Here is a 25,941-nt window from a genome sequence, read left to right as displayed (position 1 = left end):
ATCAAAAGTTAAATATAGGGGCTGGGGTTGTGGCTCAGTGGTCGAGCGCTTGTCTCATACATGCAAGACTCTGGATTCGATCCTCAGCACCACATAAAAATAAAGATATTGTTGTATCCACCTACAATTAAAAATTATTTTTAAAAAGTTAAATATACAGAGGTATTATTCCTATTAGCCTTTTGTTTAATTAAAAATTAAGTTTGAATTTTGAAAAACAAAGTGTACTTATCACAACCTGAAGTGATCGAACTGCACAAAGTAGAAACCAATCAAGAAAGTTGTTCATTTCTTGATGATGCATGGAATGGAAAGGGAAAGAGAAGAGTGCCCAAGAACAATCATGGTTGACATGCTGTTGAGTTCTTTTAAGGGTTAGTCACATATTCATGGGAGTGACTATATTAAAAATAATACAGCAGTGTGGTTCAGTGCACTAGTTCTGAAGTCAGGTGTGTTTGGGTTTGAGTACTGGTTTTGCTCATTACTGTCTTTGTGACCTTGGATACTTTGCTTAATTTCCCTTAAGCCTGTTCCTCTTCTGCAAAAGTAGAGATAATAATAGTACATATTCAAAATTAAATGAGATCATGCATTTGAAGAACTTAGCATGATAAGTGGCACACTAGAAGCACCTCATTAATGATAGCATGGTTGTTGTTGTTACTAGGCATAATCCAGACTTTGGAATCACACAGATCTGATATTGAATATACTCAGTCACATACAAGCTGAATAGACTCCTTAACCTCTCAGAACCTGAGATAATATAAATTGGATTTAATACTAACCTCATTGTCCTGTTGTGAATATTAAATGAGCTGAAGTATAAGAAGTACCCTGCTTACAGATTGGGTTGAATTTTGACATCAAGCTTTCCTTCTTATCACTTACTCCTTTTTTATTATCAAACTTTTTTTTAATGTTTGTTTGTATATTTTTTTGTGTATTTTTCCAGTAATCTTAAAGGTCTCCCTGTACTCCAAAAATACATTTATTTGATTTTTCACGAACCTATTTTCCATGTTCTTTTTGTTCTATTAATTTTCCAATTCTTGGATGGCAATAAGTTTATAATGCCAGAAAAACCAAACTTTTAACTTCTCTCTTTTTTTTTTTTTTTTTTTTTGCGGTGCTGGGGATTGAACCCAGGGTTGACTGAGCTATCTCCTCAGCCAACTTTTAACTTCTTGGCATAATTCTTCCAAGTGATGAATTAGACCATTAACCCTAATTAAATTAATCAAGGATGATTTAAAACCCATGTACTGAATGGCATGTGGGCCATACTGTAATCCCAGCTACTAAGGAGGATGAGGCAGAAGAATCCTAAATTCAAGGCCAGCCTCAGTAATTTAACAAGAATCTCAGCAACTTAGACCCTGTCTCAAAATAAAAAATAAATAGGATTCAAATGTAGCTCGTGGTAAAACACCCCTGGGTTCTGTCCCCAGTACCAAAAACCAAATAACAACAACAACAAAATGTGTTTTCCTGCCATTCTAATCCAATTGAGTTCATTTCCTCAACTAGCTTGGGTGCAACAGTTTTGATTTTTTTTTTTCCCCTTTTCTTTTCTGATCTAAAACCTCTGACTACTCTATAGAATTTCTCAAAGGGTTTTCTGATTCCACTGATAGCTATAGTTTATTTAACAGCCTTCTCAACATTTTGATTCTTTGTTTAAAAATTTCTTTTTAAAAAATATTAGCCAGTTGCTTGTAGGTTTTCCCTTTGTACCTGAATTTTGGTGCAAGTTTTATTAAGTAATTATGTTTTTTAAATACCATTCTCTTTTTAGAACCACTAGATATCTCTGGGTTTTTTGTTTGTTTTGTTTTTCCTTCTTTGCTCGTGATAACATCTTTTTTGTAAAAAACAAGTATAGGAGACATTTACTGTGGAAGTCTGCATATCGATTCATATTCAGCAAATGATTCAACATATTTCTTGGCCAGGCACGGTGGCACACACCTGTAATTCCAGCAGTTCAGGAGACAAGAGGATCTAGAGTTCAAAACCAGCCTCAGCAAAAGTGAGATGCTAAGCAACTCAGTGAGACCCTGTCTCTAAATAAAGTACAAAATAGGACTGGGGATGTGACTCAGTGGTTGAGTACCCCTGAGTTCAATCCCTGGTACCTGCACCCCTCCCCCCCAAAAAATCTTAAGTTGTGTTTTGATTTATCTGCTTATTCAATGAAAATAATACTTGCCACCTACTGATAACAAAGGGATGTTGGGAAGATTAGATTTAGACTTTTAACAGTCTAAATACTACTGAAATATCTCATATTTTCATACTGCATCCACACTGCTTTTTAAGATGTTATGATTTTTATAATACCAAAATATGGCTTTTACTTTTTTATCTCTTCACGGAGGTATAAAGTATATATATTATTTCTTTATTATGTAATTTTTAAAAAATGAATACTTTCCCATTTTACAGAGATGGATGTTTCCATTGGAAAAGCAGTGTTAGCAGGGGCCTAGAGAGTGAACTCTGGAGGCTAGATTAGTGGGGTTGAATCATGGTCTGTATGCCTCAATTTATATATCCATACATATTAATCAGCTTTATCAGTGTGATCAGAATACCTGAGAAGAACAGTTTAGAGGAGGAAAGATTTATTTTGGCTCATTTGTTTTGGTTTCAAAGGTTTTAGTCCATGGTTGGCTGGTCACTTCTTTGAGCCTGAGGTGAGGCAGAACTTCATGGCAGAATGGCAGATGAAAGCTGCTCAGCTTATGACAGCCAGGAATCAGGTGGGGGAAGGGGCCTAGGACAAGTATAATCCCCAAGGACACACTGCCAGTGACCTACTTCCTCTAACCATGCCCCACCTGCCTATAGCTTCTGCTACCTCCAAGTAATCCATCAGATTATTAATCCATCAAATGGATCTAATCATTCCCCGAAAGCCCTCCCTCTGAACATTCTGATTTGGGGAACAAACCTTCAACACATGAACTTTTGGGAGGACATTTCAGATCCAAACTGTAACACTATAGCATGATCCTGACTTCCTAACTGGTTAATATAATGTCCTTAAAGCCCCTTGTACTTACCATGCCATAGTTAGAGTCATAGAGTTGAGATTAACTTAGTTAACCTGTATAAGTGCTTAGAACACTGGTTGGTAGTCAAAAACCAATAGCTGTCACCATTATTTTGGCTCTCTGAAATGTGACCACCATTCTTCTAACAAACTGGAGGTCCTTTTTTTCCACTAATACTGGATATTACTCCCTAGGGGAGCTTTATCACTGAACTACACTTCTAGCCCTTTTATTTTGAGAATAGAGTCTCATTAAATTGCCCAGGTTGACCTCAAACTTGATATCCACTTACTTTAGCCCCCAAAGTATCTGGGATTACAGGTGTACACCACCATGCTAGGCTTGGAGCTCCATTTGAGATGCAGGTTGGACAGTTAGGTCTTCTGTGGCTCTTCCTGTCCTCATGCAGCCTGACATGGTTTCAGAATCATTTTTTATTTTTATTATTATTTTTAATTCTTTTTAGCTATACATGACAATAGAATATATTTTGACATATGATACATACATGGAGTATAACTTCTCATTCTTGTGGTTGTACATGATGTGGAGTTACACTGGTTGCATATTCATATATCAATGTAAGAAAGTAATGTCTAATTCATTCTACTCTTTCCCATTTTCATCCCCTTCTTCCTTCATTTCCCTTTGACTAATCCAATGAACTTCTATTCTTCCCTCCTCCCTCTCTTATTGTGTGTAGGCATCCTCATATCAGAGAGAACATTCAGCCTTTGGTTTTTTAGGATTGACTTATTTCACTTAGCACGATAGTCTCCATTTCCATCCATTTACTGGCAAATGCCACAATTTCATTCTTCTTTATGACTGAGTAATATTCTATTGTGCATATATACCAGTTTCTTTACCCATTCATCCATTGAAGGGCACCTAGGTTGGTTCCATAACTTGGCTGTTGTGAATTGAGCTGCTATAAACATTAATGTGGTCACATCACTATAGGTCTTTTCAAAATCATTTTTATTATGAAAATGAGCTATAGAGCAGAAGATGAACCTCTCTTTCCCCATTTTTAATCAGGTCTTTTATCAGTTTAAACCCCCTTCACAAACTTCCTATTAGCTGTAGGATCTTTACTAACAAGGTCTATGAAGTCCTCTTAGCATCTGCCCTCCTCTTATATTTGCTTTTTGGTAATTCCTGTTAGATCTCAGATGAAAAGTCACTTAAGGGAAGCACTTTCCTGACTTCCTAACTGGTTAGTATAATGTCCTTAAAGCCCCTTGTACTTAACATGCCATAGCCATTCTCCATTGAGGCAGTGTTGCTCTCTGGGACTGTCCTTGTGATTGGAAGGTGCTCTTGTCATTTACTGGGTAGGACTGAGGGTGTAGATGCTCACCATAAAGAATTATCCTAGTCAACCAATCCCAAAAAACCAAGATCAAATGTTTTCTCTGATAAGTGGATGCTGATACATAGTGGTGGGAGTGGGGTGGGGGTGGTAAGGGAAAAATGGAGGAACTTTGGATTGGGCAGAGGGGAATGAAGGGAAGCAGAGGCGGGCAAGGAGTGGGAAAGATGGTGGAATGAGATGGACATCATTACTTTATGTACATGTATGATTACATGAATGGTGTGACTCTACATCTTGTATAACCAGAGAAATGAAAAAGTTGTTCTACATTTGTATACAATGAATCAAAATGCATTCTGCCGTCATGTATAACTAACTAGAACAAATTTTTTAAAAATTAAAAAGTTCCAAAAATAAAGATCTCACATTTGATAATGTGAAAATAAAATAAATAAAAAAGAGAATTATCCTGAGTCCTGTATGACTTGTGAGCAACCCACTAGATGGTCACGGAGGTGGAAAACAATATTTTTAGAGTTTTTGGAGCCAAAAACCTAATTCAATTTTCACTTATACTTTTGGCAGGATTATAATATATATTGAATTTTCCCAGAATAAAAAGTATTGTCTTATTGAAGGATGATTGTACCTTGTTTTATTTGGAACTCTACCACGAATTGTTCATAATTTTTGTGTCACTGGTGGCAACATTTATCACATTTATAGTGATTCAACATACAGGCAGAAACATCTGACTGCTTGGCAAATATTTATTTGCATTTAATTGAAATGAAAAGGAAAGAAAAGCTGTGAACCCATTGGGGGAAAAGCACTTTCCTTTCCTGGCAGAATATATTTGCTCTTCTTTTTTCCTATTATACTCTGTCATAATTCATTCATAGATAGCACATGTATCCCTCTCACTAAAAGAGAATTTGGTGGGGACAGGAACTGTATTTTACTTGCCTTTGAATCTCCAGCACGTGGTAATTGCTCAACTTAATATTTATTTAGCTGAATTAATAGCAAAACAATAGTATTTATTCAACAAACATTTATTTAATCATACTGTGTTAGGCAAAGAGGACAAAAAGACACTAACCTACTCTCAAGGAATACATAATCTAAAGGACTGGAAATAATTATAATACAGTATGGCAGTTTCCAGAATGTAAATGGCTATAAACTATAATTCTGTAATGAAAATACCCTTAAGATCCTAGAAACATGCACTGAAGAGAAATGATATTCAGTATCAATCACAGTGCCAAAGCGGACTCTCAAGAACCATTTGGAACTATAGTGAATGAAGGTAGCTCTATAGGGTAGGAAGGGGTTTGCAAAATTTTCGAATTTGAAGAGGGCATTCCAGACAGGAAATCCCTATTCAAAAATGGAGAGGTATGAGAGGTGCAGGAAGAATTGTTAGAGCATAAAATTGGGGACTGAGTTGGAAACTAAAAAATGAAAACTGCCCCCTGAAGGTGATGGACCATTTCCCCAAGAGCCTTCTTCCATGAATTAGATTTTATCTTGGAGACAATAGAAAACCATTGGCTTAATTATTAAAACAACCATTCTTCAAATCATACTCTGTTCTAGGTGGCTATAACCCTATTATAGAGTAAGCCTATTCCCATTTTATAGTTGAGAAACTGAAGCTCAGAGAGATTAACTTTTACAGGTAGGTGAGTTGAAAAACTGATTCAAACTTAGGTCAGTTGAGCCCATACCGCCTGTCTTGCTATTTAGGCTATATATTACATCCCCTCCAGCAGGGAAGAAGCTAGATATTATGGAATCTAGTGTATGATTTGGTCTTCTGAAGGTCCACAATGGTATCCAGTAACTTACATCTTAAAAGCTGCTTTTCATTCTGATACCATCTTCTATCCACTTAGTTCTTCAAAGAACTGCCTTTTTGCTTAGTGGTTGTTTTTTTACTCACCATTGAATCATGCCAATCATCGTTATTTGTATATTCTAAAGGAAAAAAATTTGAAGGACCACTTCCTTTTTATTTTTTTATTTACCTATTTGTGGGGACATTCAGCATACAAAATAAATGCCTCATCTCGTAATTATTTAAATTTGATTAAGATCAGTATTAACTGATATTTAATATATTTTAACATTGATACATAGTTTATTATATAAATAAATGATTTCTACCTCATAATAATGCTGGTGTGCTTGGTTAACTTAAAGTACTTCAGGTGTTATCTAATTAACCTGGTTACTATGCAATAAGATTCTTCCTAATTTTAGTAGCTATCAAAATGTAAGTTCTGGAGATGGCTAGTGGTGATGGTTGCATGAGAATATACTTAATGCCACTAAATTGTACATGGAAAACAGTGAATTTTATGTATTTATATTTTATCACAGTTTTTAAAAAGAAGAGATAGAGAAGTTCAAAGTGACCTGGGGTCTCTCTTCACACATTATCAGTCAGATATTTTTGAGAGCCTTTTGTTACAGATAATTTGAATCATATAGAACATCATCCTGTCAACATAGTCTGATCAGTTTAGATATTCTTTATACTAAGCTGTTCAAAAAAGAAAAATAATACTATTTATTTAGTGCAGGGATAAAAAGGGAAGCATGGTAGTGACCTGATATTATGGTGCTGCCATCATTAAGGTGGATACGTTGAAGATGCTTTTCAAACTTGACCTCTGTTAACCCCTGGCTTTAGTCTCTTGTTCAAAAGCACAGCAGAGGGTCTAAATAGACTTTCAAATGTCACTTCAGCAGGTAGGTTTTGTGCATGGTAGCAGCTCAAACCCAGAACTAGAACTAGACTCTTAGGTTCCCCACCCCTACTAGTAACAAGAAATGGTTACCTATTAACAAAATTTAAAAGAACAAGCTGGTGTTGATATGAAATATTCATATTGTGAGTAGGAATTGCCTAACTTTTTAGAAAGTAACCTGGTAATAACTGTTAGGTTGGCCTAATAAAGCCACAGGGTTGCCACTATTGTGTAGGAACAGTGGTACAAGAATTTTTTTTTTTTTTCTGTGTTGTTCATAGTTGTAAAAAAGTAGAGGCACTCTGGAAATCATTCAGGAAGTGGTTGGACAAATTATGCTCTATTCATTCTAAAGACCAACGTGCATCTATTAAAAAGTGAGTTAAAGCCATGTATGTTGGCATGGAATAATAGCCACACTATATTATGTGTAAAAATGTTGTTGGGTTAGTGTGGTATGAACTATGATCTAAAAAAAATAAACAAGAACTATATACTGTTTGAGACTAGAGAAACGTATACAAGAATTCATATCAAACTGTTAAACATGCTCTGTAGAGGTAAGCTTGCCAGTAGTAGTGAATTAACTTTCCTTGTATGGTCTTGTTGTTTGGTTTATTATAATTATGTGGCTCTTGTTAATTTCTTAAAAAGTTATTGAAGTTAAAAGAAAAGAGGGAGGGGGAGAAATCTGTAGTGATAGAATGGGCACAAGAGAGGGGTTGGCACTAGTTAATGATCTCCATCTTGAGCTCAAGGTGTTGGACACACAGGTGTATTCCTTTTGTAAAAATCCATCTAGTTATATGTTTGATTTGTACAAACTTGTGTCTGTATTATCAGTTAAACATTTATGAAATTATAACAGCAATACAATGGAATAGTTATGTCATTAAAATATTTTCATTGATTATGTAATAAAGTCAGGAAAGAAAACTACCCCATTTTTATAAAATAGAATAAACATTCTGTGTTTTATAAACACAGAATGGAGACTAACATAAAGGTACTACAGTATATCAATAGATATGTCTAGATGATGGTTGTAGTTTTTTGGTTTTTAAATTTTGTGTTTAAGAACAGTTTAGGACTGAGGGTGTAGCTCAGTGGTAAAGCACCCCTGGATTCAATCCTCGGAACCTTCCACACCAAAAGAAGAGTTTACTGGGTTATTTAGAAAGTCAATAGAAGATGGTAGGCAAAGTCAGATGACAGGATATTTAGTAGAAAATAAAGGTGAAGAAGAGAGGAAAAAATATTTTTTTAAAAAAAGAGCTCACCAGAGACGTATAGTAAGGTCAGGAATACTTTAACCTTTACTAGGACTTTAGTAATTTCACCTGCCAGACCATCACATAATAGTCATATTTAAAATATTCTCCTTTATTAAGTTCAGTTTGACTTTTAAATAATTCATCCTTGATACTTAAATTTGTCGTTTTTATTTAATCATTTCGCTGTAAGAAGCGTCATTGATATAATAGTTTCCGTTGGCGGTAGCACTTTCAGCTTGTAGCTTAAGAACCCTATATTCTCGCAATCTTTACTGATAACAGTAGTAATTTGCTCAGATCTTTTTTCAGCCTTAGTTGTCACAGTAGGGCAAACAATACCTAAGTTGTAGTAACAAATGAGAAAATGAATGTGAAGATACTCTAATAGAATTAAACACCATTCATCTGTAAAATTACATTTTTCTTGTTTTTTTCTTCCAGTCCTAAGTCCTTAGTTGTGGAATGTAGTTATTTCCTGATGAAATTTCACTTATTGAGATCAAAAGTTGAAGTTTATGAAAGAATGAAAATTTATTCTAGCCAAATTCTACAAAGGTTGCATTTAATGTTTTCGAAGCGTGGGTTGTGGTTATAATGCATCATTAGTTTAAATATTAATGTGGCTTAATATATCAAAGAAATGTTAACATTTTTTTTCTTACCAGTTACGGTTGACCTGTCAGAGGAATTAAGGGCCCTTTTTCCCTATTTCAATCATTCGTCTTTATTCAACCATGTTTACTTAACATAATGACCCAAGACAGATTACTTCAGGTGTTTTCGAAGAGGTTTTAATAAGGTCTTGACTTTTGATTGCCCTTAAATCAGTAGTACTCCAAACGGAATGAGTTGGGTTAGAGAAATCTGCGTGGCACTAGGACCCAGGGGGCTCGCGTGAGCGGATCTTGGGGCCAGATTGCAAATTCGCGGTGACTCAGTCTGGTCGGCTCCTTGCGCTTGGCGGCCGCGGCGGCAGCAGCAGCAGACGTTGGCGGCCGAGCTGCTAAGAGCAGTTCCGCCGGGCTTCACCGTCCGAGACTTCCTTTGGGGCACCCCAGGCAGGTCCGAGGCGTCTGGGGAGAGATGGGGTGGCTGTGGTGGGGAAAGGGGGTTGCCCTGCACGGGCAGCCCTCCGGCCTGTGCACGGGGAGTAACATTTGCTCCGTCTCTTCCTGTGTCTGGCTTTATTTGCAGCAAACCAAGATGGAGTATGAGTGGAAACCTGACGAGCAAGGGCTTCAGCAAATCCTGCAGCTGCTGAAGGAGTCCCAGTCCCCAGACACCACCATCCAGAGGACCGTGCAACAAGTATCCTTCCCAAGGCCTGGCCTCCGCCCGCGCGGCTTGCCGGGCTCCTCGCGCCCGGGGGTTTTGCCGCCCCTCCCCCCGACCCGCTCCCCGCCCGCCTGCGCGGGGAGGCCGGCCGCCGCGGCCCCTGCCCTGCGCCTGGCGCACGCGGCCCTCGCGCCCTACCGGGGCGCCGCCGCATGGGGCTGGCCGCCGAGCGGCCGGCTTCCGGGCCGCCGCCCGAGATCGAGACATGTGCGCGGCGGGCCGCCACGTCCCCGCCCGCCACAGACCTGCCGAGGGGGTGGGGAGCGGCGCGGCGGGAGCGGCCGGGGCCCACACAATGCGCCCCGCGGGGCGGGGGCGGCAGCGCGCGAGGCCGGGTGGAGGGAGCTTGCGAGCGCTGAGCTGCACTGCCGCTGGCCGGCTGGGGATGGGTGGAGCTGGCGCGGGGTTTGAACTGCTGCGGGGCTGGGCTTGGGGTTTTCTCCACGACCCTTGCCCTGAAAGGCAAGAAGACCTGCAGGTTGGGGGGGAGAGGGGTCTCTGTTGGGGTCTCACGCCGGGCTGCTCTTGTGAACACCTGTTGCGAGCTCCCTGACTCTCAAGTGAGATTTTCTTTTTAAAGCTTTGGCCCAACCTGTGTGTGCCACTGTAACCTAAGTCGTTATCGAGTGTGCTGGTGTAGCGGTCCTGTTGCTGCAGTTTTAGAGCCAGAAAAGGCAAAAGAAGCGGCAAAACGTCCGCTGTGTATGTATTCTGAGGTGTCCTAAACAGCGCTGAGGGAAAGTTCTTACCGGATCCAGTAAAGGAAACATTCACTAAACCAGATCATAAGTAACCTTTTTTACCCGTGTTCTGTTAAGCCCAAAGAAGTGAATTCTTTTAAAAACTTGTCTATTATTTTTATTGTCAATAAGCAGGAAATTACCTAATATGGAATTTGGTAAGTTCTTTCATATTGTTTGAGTTGAGGATATTTATCAGAGGGTTTCAAAGAAGTACTGCATTGCTGTAACCTAAACCTTCAATAAATGACAGAATAAGTACTCAGCTTCTTGGTTCATGTAACACTGCCCATTTAAAAAATGGAGGGGATAATAATTTAGATCTGCTTGGATTTTTTTAAGTTGTTCAAGAAAGAACAATGAGGGGTATGTTGGAACTTTTATCAGGAACTCTTATAGTTCAGTCTTGTGTTGTTAAAGCTCTGAGTGATAGAAGTTGACATTTAATTAATTGTAGGTATTGTTTGCCACAGTTATTAGATTCTTAAATTAGTCAAGTCCAGAATTGCATTGTAATTTCTTGTTTTACTGTATATTCATTAAGTACATTTTATATCCCAGTACTGTGCTTGGCCCATTCTAGTAGTCATTTTACAGTTTATTGTGTACATGAAGAAAATAAGACAAAAAACCTGTATGTCCTGAGTAAGAACAAAGTAAATTGTTGTTCCTGAAAGAGGAAAACAATATTTTAACTAAAAATATGCACCGCTTTATATTTTCACAGTGCTAATAATGACTGTTCTTTTGTGTCACCTAAAGATAGAATGTATTTAATTATTGTTTTGTATAGGCTTGAGCACTTTTTGAAAGACTGTTACAATCACTTAAGTGTAGCTCAAGTTGTAAAATAGTAAGCCTTATCAGGAAATATAGAAAATTTATTAATCTTCACCTTTCATTAAAACAAGTAATTGTTGTCTGGGTTTTTCTTGGAGAAAGTAATCACACCTTGGAATTTTACTAAAGACTATGTTTGGTTAGAATTTACATTCAGACCCTAAATGTTTTGCGAGTAGTCACATATGTGATAAATAGCTAAAATAGTATACCTTGCGTTTGTATTACGGATTTAATCAAATTTAGGTCTATTGAGTAAAAAACATTTTCATTTTCTGTGTAGTTAAATAGTTGGCAAGTATATTAGAGGTTCAGAGTCAGGTCTTGAAGAAAAATATAGAGCATTATGCCACATTCCTGCCAGCCTTGGTGAAATACCTGCAAATTTGTGTCACCAGACATGTTAGGTTTTTGGAATGAGAGGTTGTAGAACTATTATAGTACATGTTGCTGACTTTATATAATACAGCTTTGGTGTATATAGGCTTAGGCATAAATGACTTTTTTTAAGTGCCCCCCCTTTACATTGAAAGGCTGTTTTATTAAGTTAATTTCCCTAAATGCTCTTCACCTCTAAAAAACTTCTTCTCAATTTTTTGAAATGCTTTTCTTTTTTGTATTTTATACTGAAATAACTGGTTTGGTTCATTTCCCCCCCTCCTTTCTGTGGTGTTGGGGTTTGAATCCAGGCAAACGCCCAACTAACTGAGCTACATCTCCATGCTTTTGTTTGAATGTTTTAAAGTTGTTCAATTAATCTAAGAGTTCTGTTTTGAAGAACAGTTTTGCCATATTGAGCATGCTGAAGCTGAAACTTGCTTATTTTGTATTGAATATAATTGATATAATTTCATCTGTAAAAGCATCTAAGGCTTTTTAACAAACAGGTGTGTTTTTTGAACTACAAGTCACTAATTAGTTTAGATACCTTATTAGTAAAAAGTGGAAAACTAAAAATATCACAGAAAAAACTGTTAGATTTAAAAGTACTTAATTTCTTCCTTAGATTACACAAAGAAGCTTCCTTAACTACTGTTTGTTCTAGAAACTGGAACAACTCAATCAATATCCAGATTTTAACAACTACCTGATTTTTGTTCTTACAAAATTAAAATCTGAAGGTAAGTAGTGTTTGTGTTGATAACTATTTTAAAAGTGTCTCTAAGACTTGTTAAGACATACTGGGAATTAGTCATTTCAAATAATTTCATTTTGTATTAACCACATGCTTAATATACATGTGATGTGCAGAGTCTTAGCATTACTGCCCCTTAAGCATTTAAATGTTTAAGAAGTTAATGAGTGCAAACGAAGAATGTATTGCAAAGTCTACTTTGGTGTTTTGCTTCATTGCATGTACAGAAGTGTAGTATTGATTTCTTTTTATATACAGATTAAATTCAAGAATTAACTGAATTTTTGTTCATTAGAAGAAAAAAAGTCATGTAACCAAAATGAAATTAAATAACAATATTTTATTTTTAAATTATTTAACAACAACAAAAAAAAACCAAATGCAGTTGTGTATACCTATAATCCCAACTACTCAAGAGACTGAAGCAGGAGAATTCAAAGCCAGCTAGCCCAGGCAACTTACTGAGACACTGTCTTAAAAATAAAATTTTGAAGAGTTGGGGATGTAACTCAGTGGTAGAACACTTGCCTAGCATACATGAGGCTGTGAATTAATCCCCAGTCCCACAGGAAACATTTTATTAAAAATGGTATTATTCTATTCATAAATAAACTTTTGTAACTTTTTTAAAACTTTAATAGTATACATGAAATTTTTCATTAATTTACAATTTGAAATTTACTTCTATGACAGTTTAAAGCCCAACTAGTCTGATTTTTTTTTTTTTTTTTTTTTTAATGATGCTCATATGATTATTTCTAATTCATGTGATACGTCCCTCTGGACTTTATTTCATAAATATTTACTGAGCATCTCTGTCAGGCAGTTTGTAAACTTATAGGAAAATGTAGAAAAAAAAAGTTCTCTGTCCTCAAGTAACTTACATTGTAGTGAGAAGTGTTCTTGGTACCATTATTTGAGTATTCCCTTCCTGGAACATTATTAGACCATAGAAATACTTGGTATTTTTTGACAATTGACTGACCTTGAATGAAAGTACTGCCCCCTATTCAATGATTAGTGTTTTAGAAGCCATGGTAAAAACACTGCTCTTGGAGTTGTGAAATAACAAGTTTTATTTAGAATATGACACCAAGTCACTTAACCTCTACTTGCTTCTTTCAGCTATAAAATGCCTGTGTTAGACAAGATTTCAGCTCCATCCTCTAGCAGGTTAATGCTGGTTAACATGTAATAAAATCTTAGAAATCTTGTATTTAGATTTAGGTAATTCGTATACATTATGGTGATTTCTTTTGAATTGTTTTCAGATGATTTTGCTGTTTAATTTTGTGGGTTTTGTGATTGAAAAACATAATAGGGAATTTAAAACTCTAAATCTAGGTTTTGAAAAACTAGAAATTCTTTCAACATATTTTTTTGAATCGGCAATGAATGTTCTAATTTGATAGTATGTTTATGATTATTTCTTTTGACTGTGCCAAGGGTCGAACCTAAGACCTTATACATACTAAGCAAATAAATACTCCACCACTAAGCCACATCCAACCCTATTATTTCTTAGTATAGAGGTTTTTCCCACAGTAATGTAACACTTGGTATTTGTACTTGTGTGGGCCTATCAATTATTTTCCCCCAGAAGATTTTGAGACATATATTTAGCATATCTAATTTTCCTTTAAAAATTTTTAGTAATAATATTAGCATTGTGGCCATCCACATTAAAGAAGAAACATAAGTCATGTCTTTAAATGAAAATGCTTATTTAGTAAACTTATTGCTGTATCATGGAGAAGGATTTTTAGATCTGGAGAACTGAGATGAGTAATTTGAGGGGCGGTGAAATAAAATCTTAATTTTAAAAGAAGTTGGCTTTTTAAAACATTTTGGACAGAAAATATATACTTTTAATGTTAAATTGTTTCACCTTGTTATTTTTTTTAACTCTTCAACTTATGACTATTATAAATGTGATGTGTACTTGTAAACAAATATGCATACCATTTAGTCATGTGGCTAACTTATTTCACTAATATAGTAACAAGCTTATTGCTTGAGGAACTTATCTGTTCAGTTATTTCACAGCTGTTTTAAACTTAGTGTTTAGAAGTGTTTTTCTTTTAAGTTATGTGTTGAAATGAGTTGTAATTGTGAATGGCAAGTTTTTAGGTGACATAGAGCTCTTGGTAGGTTATATTCCTGTGATGACTCGAATAGAGTTTATGTGCAGAGAAATTTTGCTCTTTTTGCCTCTACATGTGCTTTATACTTGAAGATTTCAATGCCAATCAGTTAGAGGGCATAATGCTAATTAGAACAAGATCAAGGTGTTTACTTGTGTGAAGATGGCTGAAGCAGTAGTATTAATAGCACATCTGTTCAACACCCTGGCTTTTACATCTGCTCTTTCAGCCCTTTGAGAGGAAGGTAATACTGAAGAGTGGTTCAAAGTGTATGCTCTAAAGACAAACTACGGAGGTTGATAATTTGTCTTCCTCACATTATTGAGGAATTTGGCCTTCTGTAACTTTGGCCAGGCCTCAGTTTTTTTCCCTTATGCAGATGGGTTAATAATATCTGTCTCAAGGTTTTAAGACTTAAATGCAGAAATACTTAAAAAGCACGTATCAGCGTTTAGTACATAATAAGCATTTAGAAGATGTTAACTATTACTAAATATTGGTAGTGTGGTGATGGTGCCAATTTTTAGAACATGGTTTGTATTCTAGTATTAAATTGCTTTTTGAAAATTTGTTAACTATGTGGATTAAACTTTAAATCTAATTGTAAAATAGTTTTGGAAAATTTTATTTTGCCTTTTTTTAAGCTCACAGGTGAGTGAAAAACATAAGTTATGGCAATCATTATGTGAAAGTGGTCCCATGTATTATATTTTGATGTCTGTTTAATTTTTAATTGGATTTTTTAGTGGCTAATACTTTGAGATCTCTAGTGTTTATATACGTTAACAAAGCTTTAGTATAGTGACATATGTAAACTAACTCTTAAACCAAATTAGTGGTTCTCAAAAAGGAGCAATTTTGCCTCCCTAGGAGATGTCTGGCATTACCTAGAAATACTTTTGTATGGGCAGTGGTGCTGCTACCTATCTTAACAGTGTACAGAGTAGTGCCCCACAACAAACAGTTATCCTTAAAATGTCAGTAGTGCCAAGGTTAAGAAATTCTAAACTATAATTTATAGTTTTTTGTTGTTATCATTATAGTTTTTTTGTTATCATTCGATTTTTTTTTAAACTGGTTATAGCAAAATTAATTGGAATGTTGCAGTCAACCATTGAATAATAAATGTTTTTAAAATTATTGTTCTTGGAACATTTTGAGATGAAAACTACTTTAAAACTCATTGCTGTTCTTACTTTATTACAGATGAACCCACAAGATCATTGAGTGGCCTCATTTTGAAGAATAACGTGAAAGCACATTTTCAGAACTTCCCAAATGGTGTGACAGACTTCATTAAAAGTGAATGTTTAAATAATATTGGTGACTCCTCTCCTCTGATCAGAGCCACTGTAGGTAAGTTACATTACAAAAAGTTGACTTATCCTAATTGGATTCTTTTTAGAGGTGACAAATCATTTTCATAGGAAAATGATTTATTATGCATTCCATGTTAAATTATGATGGGGGCATTTTCATTACCATTTAAGTTCTTTTGAAACGATGTTAACCATTACATTAAAAGCTTACCCAGTGAGACCAAAGTCACTGGTAGTTGCTAAATGAAAGTTAGTTCAAGTGGAGCATCAACAAATGATTTAGGCCTTTCCTTTGACTCTGTAAGTTGGAGTTCCTTATTGTCTGTCTAGTGTAATACTTTTACATGCAAAGAAAAGCCTGTTATAAAAACAATCTAAGTATAGAATTCTATATGTTTACTATTTTTCCCCTTGTGTCTAATAATATTTGTCTTGTTCACACCTAATTCAATGGCAATTTTTTAGTCTTTTCAGAGTTTATTTTCAGAAAAAGAACACCTTCTGTCAATTGTAGTAAAATGTTTATAATAACTGCTGTAAACCAGTTTGGGAACACACAAAACTGGCTCTTAGCAAGCACATGTATGAGTGGGTAGCAGTAGAAATAGGAAGTACTCCAGAGTAGCCTACTAATGGGCAGTGTTCAGCATGCCACAGGGTTAAGCAAGTATATTTTATAAGGACCTGGAAAAGCTGCTGTTAATTTAGCAGGTTGGTTAAATGGAAGTCAGTTATACTCACTGAATTTCTTAGTTTTGTATATTTTGTCTTTTAGGTTTGAAATGTACTGTTTGTCTCTTAAAAAGCAGAGATTCTGTGATTTCCCTCCAGGCAGTCTCATGTTAAAAAGAGTGCCATTGTTAACACTGACTTCAGATTTGATGGGTAGAGGATAATTATAGTTTGAAGAAAGGGATTTCTAGGTTACTCTAACATACCCCCATGTACCCTCTCAAGATTTCCCTCTTGACCTTGATAAAAAGAATGGTAGAGTCTGTGCTAGCCTTTTCTGTTTAAAATCAAAGAGAGAGATCCCCATACATGTGGTCAAATGGGATTTGAAAAGAAGTAGGTTTCCTTAGAAGGCAATTCTGCTAAGAGGAAAGGAGAGGGCAGGGTTAAAGACAGGATCTCATTATTTCGTCCAAACTACAGTACTTTGTGCCTTAAGTTTGAAAGTAATAGTATTGGGAAGAAGAGAATTGATACTCCAGTGAGTGCTGGATTTTTTTTTTTTTTTAACTTTCATAAGGGTTTTTGAATATGTTTGGAACTGGGTTTATGTTAGAATTATTTTTTCCTTATACTGATAATCAAACCCACAGTCTTGTTCATATTAAACACACACCCTACCTCCAAACTACATCTATAGCCTAGAATTGTTTACATACTTGAAAGTATCTTCTGACATCTTATTTTGAAATAGAGATGAAATTGACATTCATAGCTGTAATATTTGTTTCTTGGTATCTATTTGTAGAATATGAAAGATCCTTGGTGTTTTGGTTCTGGTTTATGTTATGTAAGTAAGTATCCTAATTGTGAGAGACCACTGAGTTTTCAGTATAGAAACCAATGAGGTGGAGTTTTGATTTAGTAACTTGTTTTACTCTGCTTCACTAAAAATGAGTGAATAAACTTCAGACATAACTGCAATATATTCCAAATGACATGTATCGAATTTGATAAGAAACAAGTTTTGACTGTGAAGGTGAGTGGTGTGGATGGAAGTACAGATGAAACAGTGATTGAGCATGTATTAATGACTTGTTGAAGGTGGGTAGTGGATATTTTTAATTATTGTATTTCTTGACATTATGTACAGGTTGGACATCCCTTATCTGAAATGCTTGGAACCAGAAGTGTTTGAGATTTCACAAATATTTGGATTTTGGAATATTTGCATGTACTTTATCAGTTATCATCCCTTTTCTAAAATTTGAACTGCTACAAAATCTGAATCTTTTTGTTTTTTGTTTGGGTACTAGGTATTGAACTCAGGGCGCTTTATAACTAAGCTACATCCTTATTTTTTAAGACAAGGTCTAACTAAGTTGCCGGGGCTGGCCTCAAACTTCCAATCCTCCTGCCTCAAACTCCTGATTCACTGGGATTACAGGCATACACCACTGCATGCAGCTCAAAATCTGAATCTTTGTGAGCATTCATAAAGTTTCAATTTTGGATATTCAGATTAGGGATGCTCAATTTATATATTTAGATTTTCCATTTTTAAAAATGTCTGTGACATTAACTGGATAAAACAGCTATGAACTTAAAGTGGCTTGGCCAATTAAATTATCTGTTGTTGAATTAAAAATAAATGACTTTTGTTCTTCCCTGTGCCCTTTTTTGATGCAGATTAGAAAAGGTGATGGTGAAGTAGGATTGACATACAGAAATTCCTCCCAAAGAGGAGAGAGATTATTGGAGGAGGAGTGCACACTATTAATGATTCTAAAGTTGTGTTGTATGGCTTTTGTATCATCCGGAGCATCACCTCAGAATCATCAGGAATTCTTTTTACTTTTGATAAAGCCAATTTTTTTTTTTCTTAAGGAAAATTGATGAACTTATTATAAAATATTGGCACTTTCCAACCAGTAAATCTGGAAAGTTTCCTTATTCTTTTAAATTAGTTCTCATAAGAAAATAAGTAAAAAATTTTTGTAGGTTTTTGAAAGGTATGTCTAAGAATTAAGAACTGACTTCACACATCAACCTTAATAGAAAATTCTTGAGATGGGTATAATAGCATAAGCATACTAAATTATTAAAGTAGGATTCTGTTTGTCTAGACCAAGGTTTTACAACCTCACTCAGCACTTGACATTTTAGACTAGATAATTCTTTGTGGTGGGCTGTTCTGTGGATTTCAGGATAATAATTAGCATTTCTCATGTGTACCCATTGGATTCAAGTAACAGCCATACCCTCTGTCGTGCCAGCCAAAAGTGCCTCCAGGCAGTGCCAAATGTGCAAAAGGATAAGGATAAGGACCACGTGGGGTTTTGGGTTTTTCTGTTTTTTGTTAGCACCTAAAACAATGCTATGATTGCTTCATATTAAGAATTTAGTAAATATTTTACTTAAAATATTTCTGATTCTAAAAAAGTAAATTTGCCTTCTTGGCTTTTAATTTTTTTTCTTTGAGACAAGATCTTACTATGTTGTCCAGGCTGACCTTCAACTCCAGGGCTTAAACAATCCTTCTGAGTCAGCCTCCTGAATAACTGGGACTACAGGTGTGCATCACCATGCCCCACTTTTAAAAAAAAAAATTTGTGGTCTTTACAGTGCATATCAAGACTCTTACTAAGGAAATATATTTGGGAGGGATCACATATTACTGTAATAATCTGGATCAATATAAAGTCTCACTGAAAAATACATGGTTTGTTTGCAATTTTACTATTTCAGTGAATTTCCTTTTATGTATGCTTATATACCCTTTTGGGAAGTTTCTGTACTGTAGGATTAATTTGTAAAGTAGTATTTGGGGGTCCAAGTGTTTTACATTTAAGGTTTTATTAAGTATTGCCAAGCACTCTTGATTTTTATCCTATATTCTAAACACAGACCTTTCATTAGATTTTTTTCAAGAGGGATAAGATTAAGGGGCAGATTTTTGGAATTTTTCAGTCCGTCAACATTCTTTATTACTTTACTAGCAGAAGTAATAAATGTCAGTAGTCCGTTATTATCAAGTTGTAGATTATGTCTAATCTTTATTAATTATTGCTTGTTTGCAATCTTAAGACATGCTTAGTTTCTATTAAGGCAGTTCCAGATAGTTTTCCTCAGTTCTTTTTATGTTTTAACTTCAGGAAAGAAAGTTGGCAAGAAGGATTGGGTCTTGCTGCCTCTGAATCTTAGTGAAGAACTATTTCATTGAGGTTTATATCTTAAAAATGTAATCAGTACATTGATCCTTACTATTTAAATTTTTTTTCTTGAAAAGTGAACATTTACCAACAGCTTAATATGTTTTTTCAGAACAACTGTCTCAAAACTAGAGGTGGAAAATTAAAAGAAAGTTTGTCCACACAGTGAGATTTGCTGTTCAGTGATAATTGAGTATTTACTTGAACAGTCATTTTCTATATATCTCCTTGAATTTTTAAGATAAGCCTAGGAAGGGAGTACTTTTTCTTTTTTTGTTTTTACAAACTAGTTTTTGCAGTTTAAAATACTTATAACTTTGTCTACTATCAGACTTTATACTCGGTGTACTAAAAGATCCACAATCACCAAGCATATTACATATTACTAATGATATATTTATCAAGGCAGATAAAAATGTTAACACAAAACTTTTGTGTTACATTTTTGTGTATTTGCATAATCCCTATCACAATGCAGCTGTACAACACAGTTGAAATACTCCAGTCAGTCAAACGACATGATCAGTCAGCATGTGCCACCCAACCTCCAAGATCGAAGATCGCCTTTCTGGCGATTCATCTTTGATCCAGTAAGTGGGAACTGTTGTAGGAGTATGTAGCCTATCTACCTGAGGGGGAGTGTTGCAAATTGCATTAACATGTAAAATTATTCTCAATTGATGATCAACTACTTTACTTTTCTCAACCATGGTCCTCAGCTTGGATTCCATATTGTCAGGGAGCTATTCTTAGCTTCTTCAGAATTTTTTATTTGAACTTAACAGACTACAAACTTATCACCTGGTGATAAGTGCTAGTAATGACATTTTGGTCTATTTTTTTTTCTACTCTTTTAGTGTGTAGTTTTTGTGAATTGGAGTACATTTTAAGTAGTGGAGCTATCTTGGTATTATTGAAGAAAAGCAGGTTCTTAATAATAAAAAGCAACAACTTAGAGGGTGAATTTCTGGGAAACAAGATTAGAAACATCTGATTTATGCTGTGGTTTTTTCCCATAGATAGGTTTTGGTGATATGGGGGTTGGTGAGTGTTGCTCACATGGTGCTATTTAACACAATGTAGTCAACTTTCCTAAAAATGTGTATTTTCTTTCAAGGTATATTGATTACAACCATCGCCTCCAAGGGAGAATTGCAGAACTGGCCTGACCTCTTACCAAAACTCTGTAGCCTGTTGGATTCTGAAGATTACAACACCTGTGAGGTAAGAAAGAATATTTGCTTCTTATAATTTACTGTATTTCCTACAAGGAAATACCTTGTTTTTCTATTCAAATTATTCTTGGGTATTACATGTATGCCATAAAGTTATTATCAATCAGTTGATGTGATTATGTTCATGTCTAAAAATAGATTGAAACTTACCAAATTCCCAGACCATGAGTATTTTCTTAGCTTCTCAGACCATTTTTATGTTTAAACAGATCTGAGGCATGTCCTATTTGGTCTAGTTTTAATCATACTTTAATTCTGATCTTGTTTTTTTGCTTGATCAAGTCAGTGGCAACCTTTTGATTTGGAAAGGTAAAGAGGAAGTCCATGAATTTCTTCTCTTACTGTTTCTGCTGTTAGTAAGTACTTCTAAAGTATCTTGTTTCACTAGCAGGCTTCCAGTTTGAGCAGAAATCTATTTTAAGTGAAACCATTTTTAGTGTTTAGACTCTTTAAAGCAGTAACTCCTTCCTTTTCAAACAGTAGCAGGGTTTATGAACAGGGCAGGCATAAGAATAGCCTGACAGTAAGGAATCAGATAGTTTTATGGCTTAACCTGTCTTAGGGAGGAGGAAATAGGTAGAAAAGGTAGGGAGAAAAAAGTGTTAGCAAAGTAGTTGGGATACCTCAGTTTTCTCTCTCCCTTTAGAAAACAAAAAAAATTACAAAGGCACACACAAATTCCTTGGAAATACATTGATAAAATTACAGGAAAAGTAAGTAATATTTAGTTGTTTCTATTTAAATATTACTTTGGTATGATGGTAAACATAAAAGATGAAGATTTTAAGCAAAAATTTTCCAAGAATAAAAAAAAAAATATATTTTTTAGTTGTAGATAGACACAATACCTTTGAATAAATGTTTTGTTTTTCTTATCTGTATTGAAGATGTGGACTTTCCAGATGTAGGTGTGAAGAGATTGCTAAATGTTCTTAGTTGAAACTTGATTTTTCTTGTTGACATCATAAGTAACAAGTTCACATTTAATTTGACTTCAATAGACAGAACTGAAGCTTTTTTTTTTTTTTTTTCTTTTTTCTTTTTTGCGGTGCTGGAGATTGAACCCAGGGCCTTGTGCTTGCGAGGCAAGCAACTGAGCTATCTCCCCAGCCCAGAACTAAAACTTCTTTCAAAAATAACTCTTTAATATTCAACTGAAAGCTGTTTTATGATGACAGTTAAAATTCCAAATATTTAATGTGTTAAATCTAAGACAAATTTTATATTTTTAATTAAATTATAAACTTATATTCTTAAGTTTCTGTTTTGATGCATTATAAACTCTAAAAGGGTATTGGGTAATTGCCTTAAAAGACTAATTTCTGTTGGGCAGTTTTTTAGTTTACTACAGAGAATAAGCAATACCACTGATGAAATTAAGAATTTTGAATTATCCACTTTCGTATAAAATGATTATAGGGAAATAGTTGCCAATTGAATTATCTGCCCTTTAAATGATTGTGTCACCATTTAACCTATAAATGGTTTATCTGTAAATAAATTTTAAGTGGTGTTAATTCCTTTATGTCCTTCCAAAAGAGAAGTCTTACAGTGGTTACATAAAATTCTGTGAAAATGTAGATATTCAATGGTATAATTTATTTTAAAATTGAATAATATGTGGATTTTAGAAAGCAGCATTTTATGTGGGCTGAGAACGTTGATGCGTAAAATTAGGCAATATTCCTGTTTGCTTTTAAATGCCTTTGTTTTGAATGAATTCCAATAATTTAAAATATGTATCTTTTACAGGGAGCATTTGGTGCCCTTCAGAAGATATGTGAAGATTCTGCTGAGATTTTAGATAGTGATGTTTTAGATCGCCCTCTCAACATCATGATTCCCAAATTTTTACAGTTCTTCAAACACAGTAGCCCCAAAATAAGGTATTTATATGGCCAATATTAATTTATAAACTCTGATATAGGCCTTACTTCTGCCCTATTTTTGTATTACCTGATGTTTTTGTGATTAGCAAAAGATTCTGGGCCAGGTATATTGGTGCTCATCTGTAATCCCAGAGACATAGGAGACCGAGGCAGGAGGATCACAAGGTCAAGACCCACTTCAGGGGCTTGGTGAGACCCTGTCTCAAAAAGGATCGGTGTTGTTGCTCAGTGATAGACCACCCCTGGATTTAATCCCTAGTACTGCCCCCTTTCCCCCCCCCCCCCAAAAAAAATATATATATGTGATGTTCCACAAAGGAAAATTTTAATAAGTTGAAATTTACTGCTTTAATAACAAATCTCACAAATCGTTGACTCTTATGGTGAAAATTTCCATTAAATATGATAGAGATTTCTACCTTCTACTTAGTTAATTACATTCACAGTATTTAACAGCCATCCTCTTACAAGTCTTTCGTTTAAGACAGATTTAGTTGAGGGGTTTGGGGGTGTTTTTTGTGGTTGTAAGTTTTTTAGAGTTATCAGTCTTCTGAGTTCAAATACCTTCATTTGTGGCTGTGTAACAAAAATTCCTGCAGCATAACATTTACATATTCTTGTCCATTAGAGGCAGACCACATTTTCTGATGTAATACTGTTAGCTCTTGGAGCTTTTCAACATATGTTATCTTTTCCCTTCTACCACTGTTTTCATCTTCAATGACTGGCCTATTTCCTGCTTTTCTTCATCCTCTGATAATTAAACTGATGAAAATATATACTTTTAGTTCAGGAGTTTTACATCTAATTATGAGGGGAAAGCGTTTTAAACACAAAGGTAGCAGAACATTTTATTATACCTTGAAATCACATAGTAGGCTTGCTTGGCTAATCCTGAAATTAACCTGATCTGTCTTGATCACCTCTATCTCTAGTTCCTAGAACAGTACCTGGCATACAGTTATCAAAATATTATATTTAGAACATGTAAACTAACAGGTTAAGTTTGTTGCCATCAGTTGTCCTATCAAGCTATAAACATGATGTCTTTGTTTTAATTGTTGAAGTGTATGAGGCTCCATAACTTGACCAAATGTTCCCCAAGCTGCTGTACAAGTTTGTTTTGTTCTTTATTTTTTTTTTTGTAATCCAGTTGTGTGATTTTTTTTTTTTTTTTTTTTTTTTTTTTTTTTTCCTAATTTGTTTCTTTGGAAGACATAGCTCTTTCTTTAACTGTTGGTTACTTTGGTTTTTGCTATATTTGTTGGTGCTTCATGGTTTTATGTAAAATAATCAAATATCACATTACTATTTAAATGAAAATCATTGCCTAGAGGCACTTGTTCAGGGGTCCAAGAGCATGATATTTATTCCATAGATGAACTATTAATTGGGCTTCAAAATTCCAAACTGTATTCCCAAGGATTGTGGTATCAGCAATGTTACAAAGGGGTTGTAGGAAATATATATCTTAAATCCTATTTTTTTCTCATTCCTTTATACTTAATCTTAATTTCATTTACTCTTCTTTGTAAGTAGTACTTAATTGTGTCATGCTTGGAGTGAAAATTATTTAATAGATGGGTGTTTGTGGTAGTGTCATGTGTAACTATTATTTGATCATTTTATTTTGTAGATGGTCATTTGATAAAAACTTTACAGTTCAGCAGTACAGAAATGATTCCATTTAGTCAATGCTAATGATTACCCACTTGGGATTCTATTTTACATAGTTAGAATTTTTCCTTTTGATTTATATTTGAGTGATTATCTGCTGTGTATTTTAGCTATGCATTAATACTCATCTTTATATAAATGTTTGCAATTTATATTTTTAACAACTTATAAAGTTTGGTATTTACTGAGTGCTCTTAAAAATGTTGTCCCCTCTTCATATAATTGTTTGGAACTTGGAAGAAAAATGAGGAGATGGAGTATAGTTTTAAATTTAAATCTTGACTCTATCCTTCCCTTGCATTTCTTTCTAAATAATTTTATCACATTTATACACAAATTGTGTATCAGTTTGTTCTTGGGATCGTAAAAATGGCTTTGTGCTAAATGAAATCTCTGGTGACTATTTAGTATTATGTTGCTAAGATTCATTCATATAATGTCACTATAGCTGATTTGTTTTGACTGTTGTGTAATATTGCCTTTCATGACAAACAATTCACGTACACTTTGCCCCCCTTCAGCCTTTGGATGACTTATAGGTTTTTGCTACTGCTAATAGTGCTGCCAGTACCAAAGTTCAGAACAGGTTGTACCAATTCATACTCTTTATTAGTAAGATTTAAAAGATTTCTGTGGATACACATGTTCAGCATTTGGTATTGTCACACTTTAAATATCGCTAATCAAATATAAAATATCATTGTATTGCTAGTGTACTTTTGTATCATTACAGAATGGTAGATATCTTACTCTTTGTTACTGGTTCTATGCATTACCCTTTTCTGTTGTCCTTTTTTCCTGTTGGGTTGTGTTCCATTGACACACAGAAATTTTCAAGTTGAGATTTTTTTGATGTTTAATAGATTAATATATCCGGTGTCTCTAGGGATGTGCTGTTAGATGGGAATTTTTTTTTTTTTTTTGAGACAGGTTCTTCCAGTATTGCTCAGACTGGGCTCAAGTGATCCTCCTGCCTCCTCCTGTGTAGCTGGAACTATATAGGTTTGTGCCACCTCACCTGGCTCAGGAGTAGGGATGTGTTCCTTTTTTTTCCATTTGAATAACAATTTTTTGCACATTTCATAAAAGTAATTTTTTCTTCTCATTGATTTAAAATCTCACTTACATGCAAAATTTTATATATATATATGGTCAGTTTATGGCTTCTCAGTTTTATTCTATTGCTATTATGTACATTGCTTCAAACAATTCTGGCATATATTAGGGCAAAAATTTGAGCTTTGGAAGCTTTTAGCAAATTGCAGTTATTTAAAACAACTTAGTTACTGGAATATTTTGCTTCAACAAGGAAAGAAGTGAACAGATTAAA

General features: G+C 34.9%; 1 protein-coding gene across 5 annotated transcripts in view; it reads left to right on the top strand.

Moving 5' to 3' along the window:
* Tnpo1 (transportin 1) overlaps window positions 1-25,941 on the top strand; it is a 79,876-nt gene that overhangs the window by 21,646 nt on the left and 32,289 nt on the right. For 3 of the 5 annotated variants that reach the window (XM_047555488.1, XM_047555486.1, XM_047555485.1), the window contains exons 2-6: window positions 9,608-9,721; window positions 12,374-12,449; window positions 15,814-15,963; window positions 20,928-21,034; window positions 22,798-22,931. In XM_047555488.1, the coding sequence (XP_047411444.1) occupies window positions 9,608-9,721; window positions 12,374-12,449; window positions 15,814-15,963; window positions 20,928-21,034; window positions 22,798-22,931 (581 nt within the window). Of the gene's footprint in view, window positions 1-9,314; window positions 9,476-9,607; window positions 9,722-12,373; window positions 12,450-15,813; window positions 15,964-20,927; window positions 21,035-22,797; window positions 22,954-25,941 lie in introns of those variants that run through there. The other 2 variants (XM_047555489.1, XM_047555490.1) reach the window with 2 other exon arrangements.

This window comes from Sciurus carolinensis, chromosome 6 (genome assembly GCF_902686445.1).
Source record: "Sciurus carolinensis chromosome 6, mSciCar1.2, whole genome shotgun sequence".
In the NCBI taxonomy this organism is placed as follows: Eukaryota; Metazoa; Chordata; class Mammalia; order Rodentia; family Sciuridae; genus Sciurus; species Sciurus carolinensis.
The sequence above is the reverse complement of the archived record's forward strand: the minus strand, read 5'-3'. Positions and strand labels throughout refer to the sequence as shown.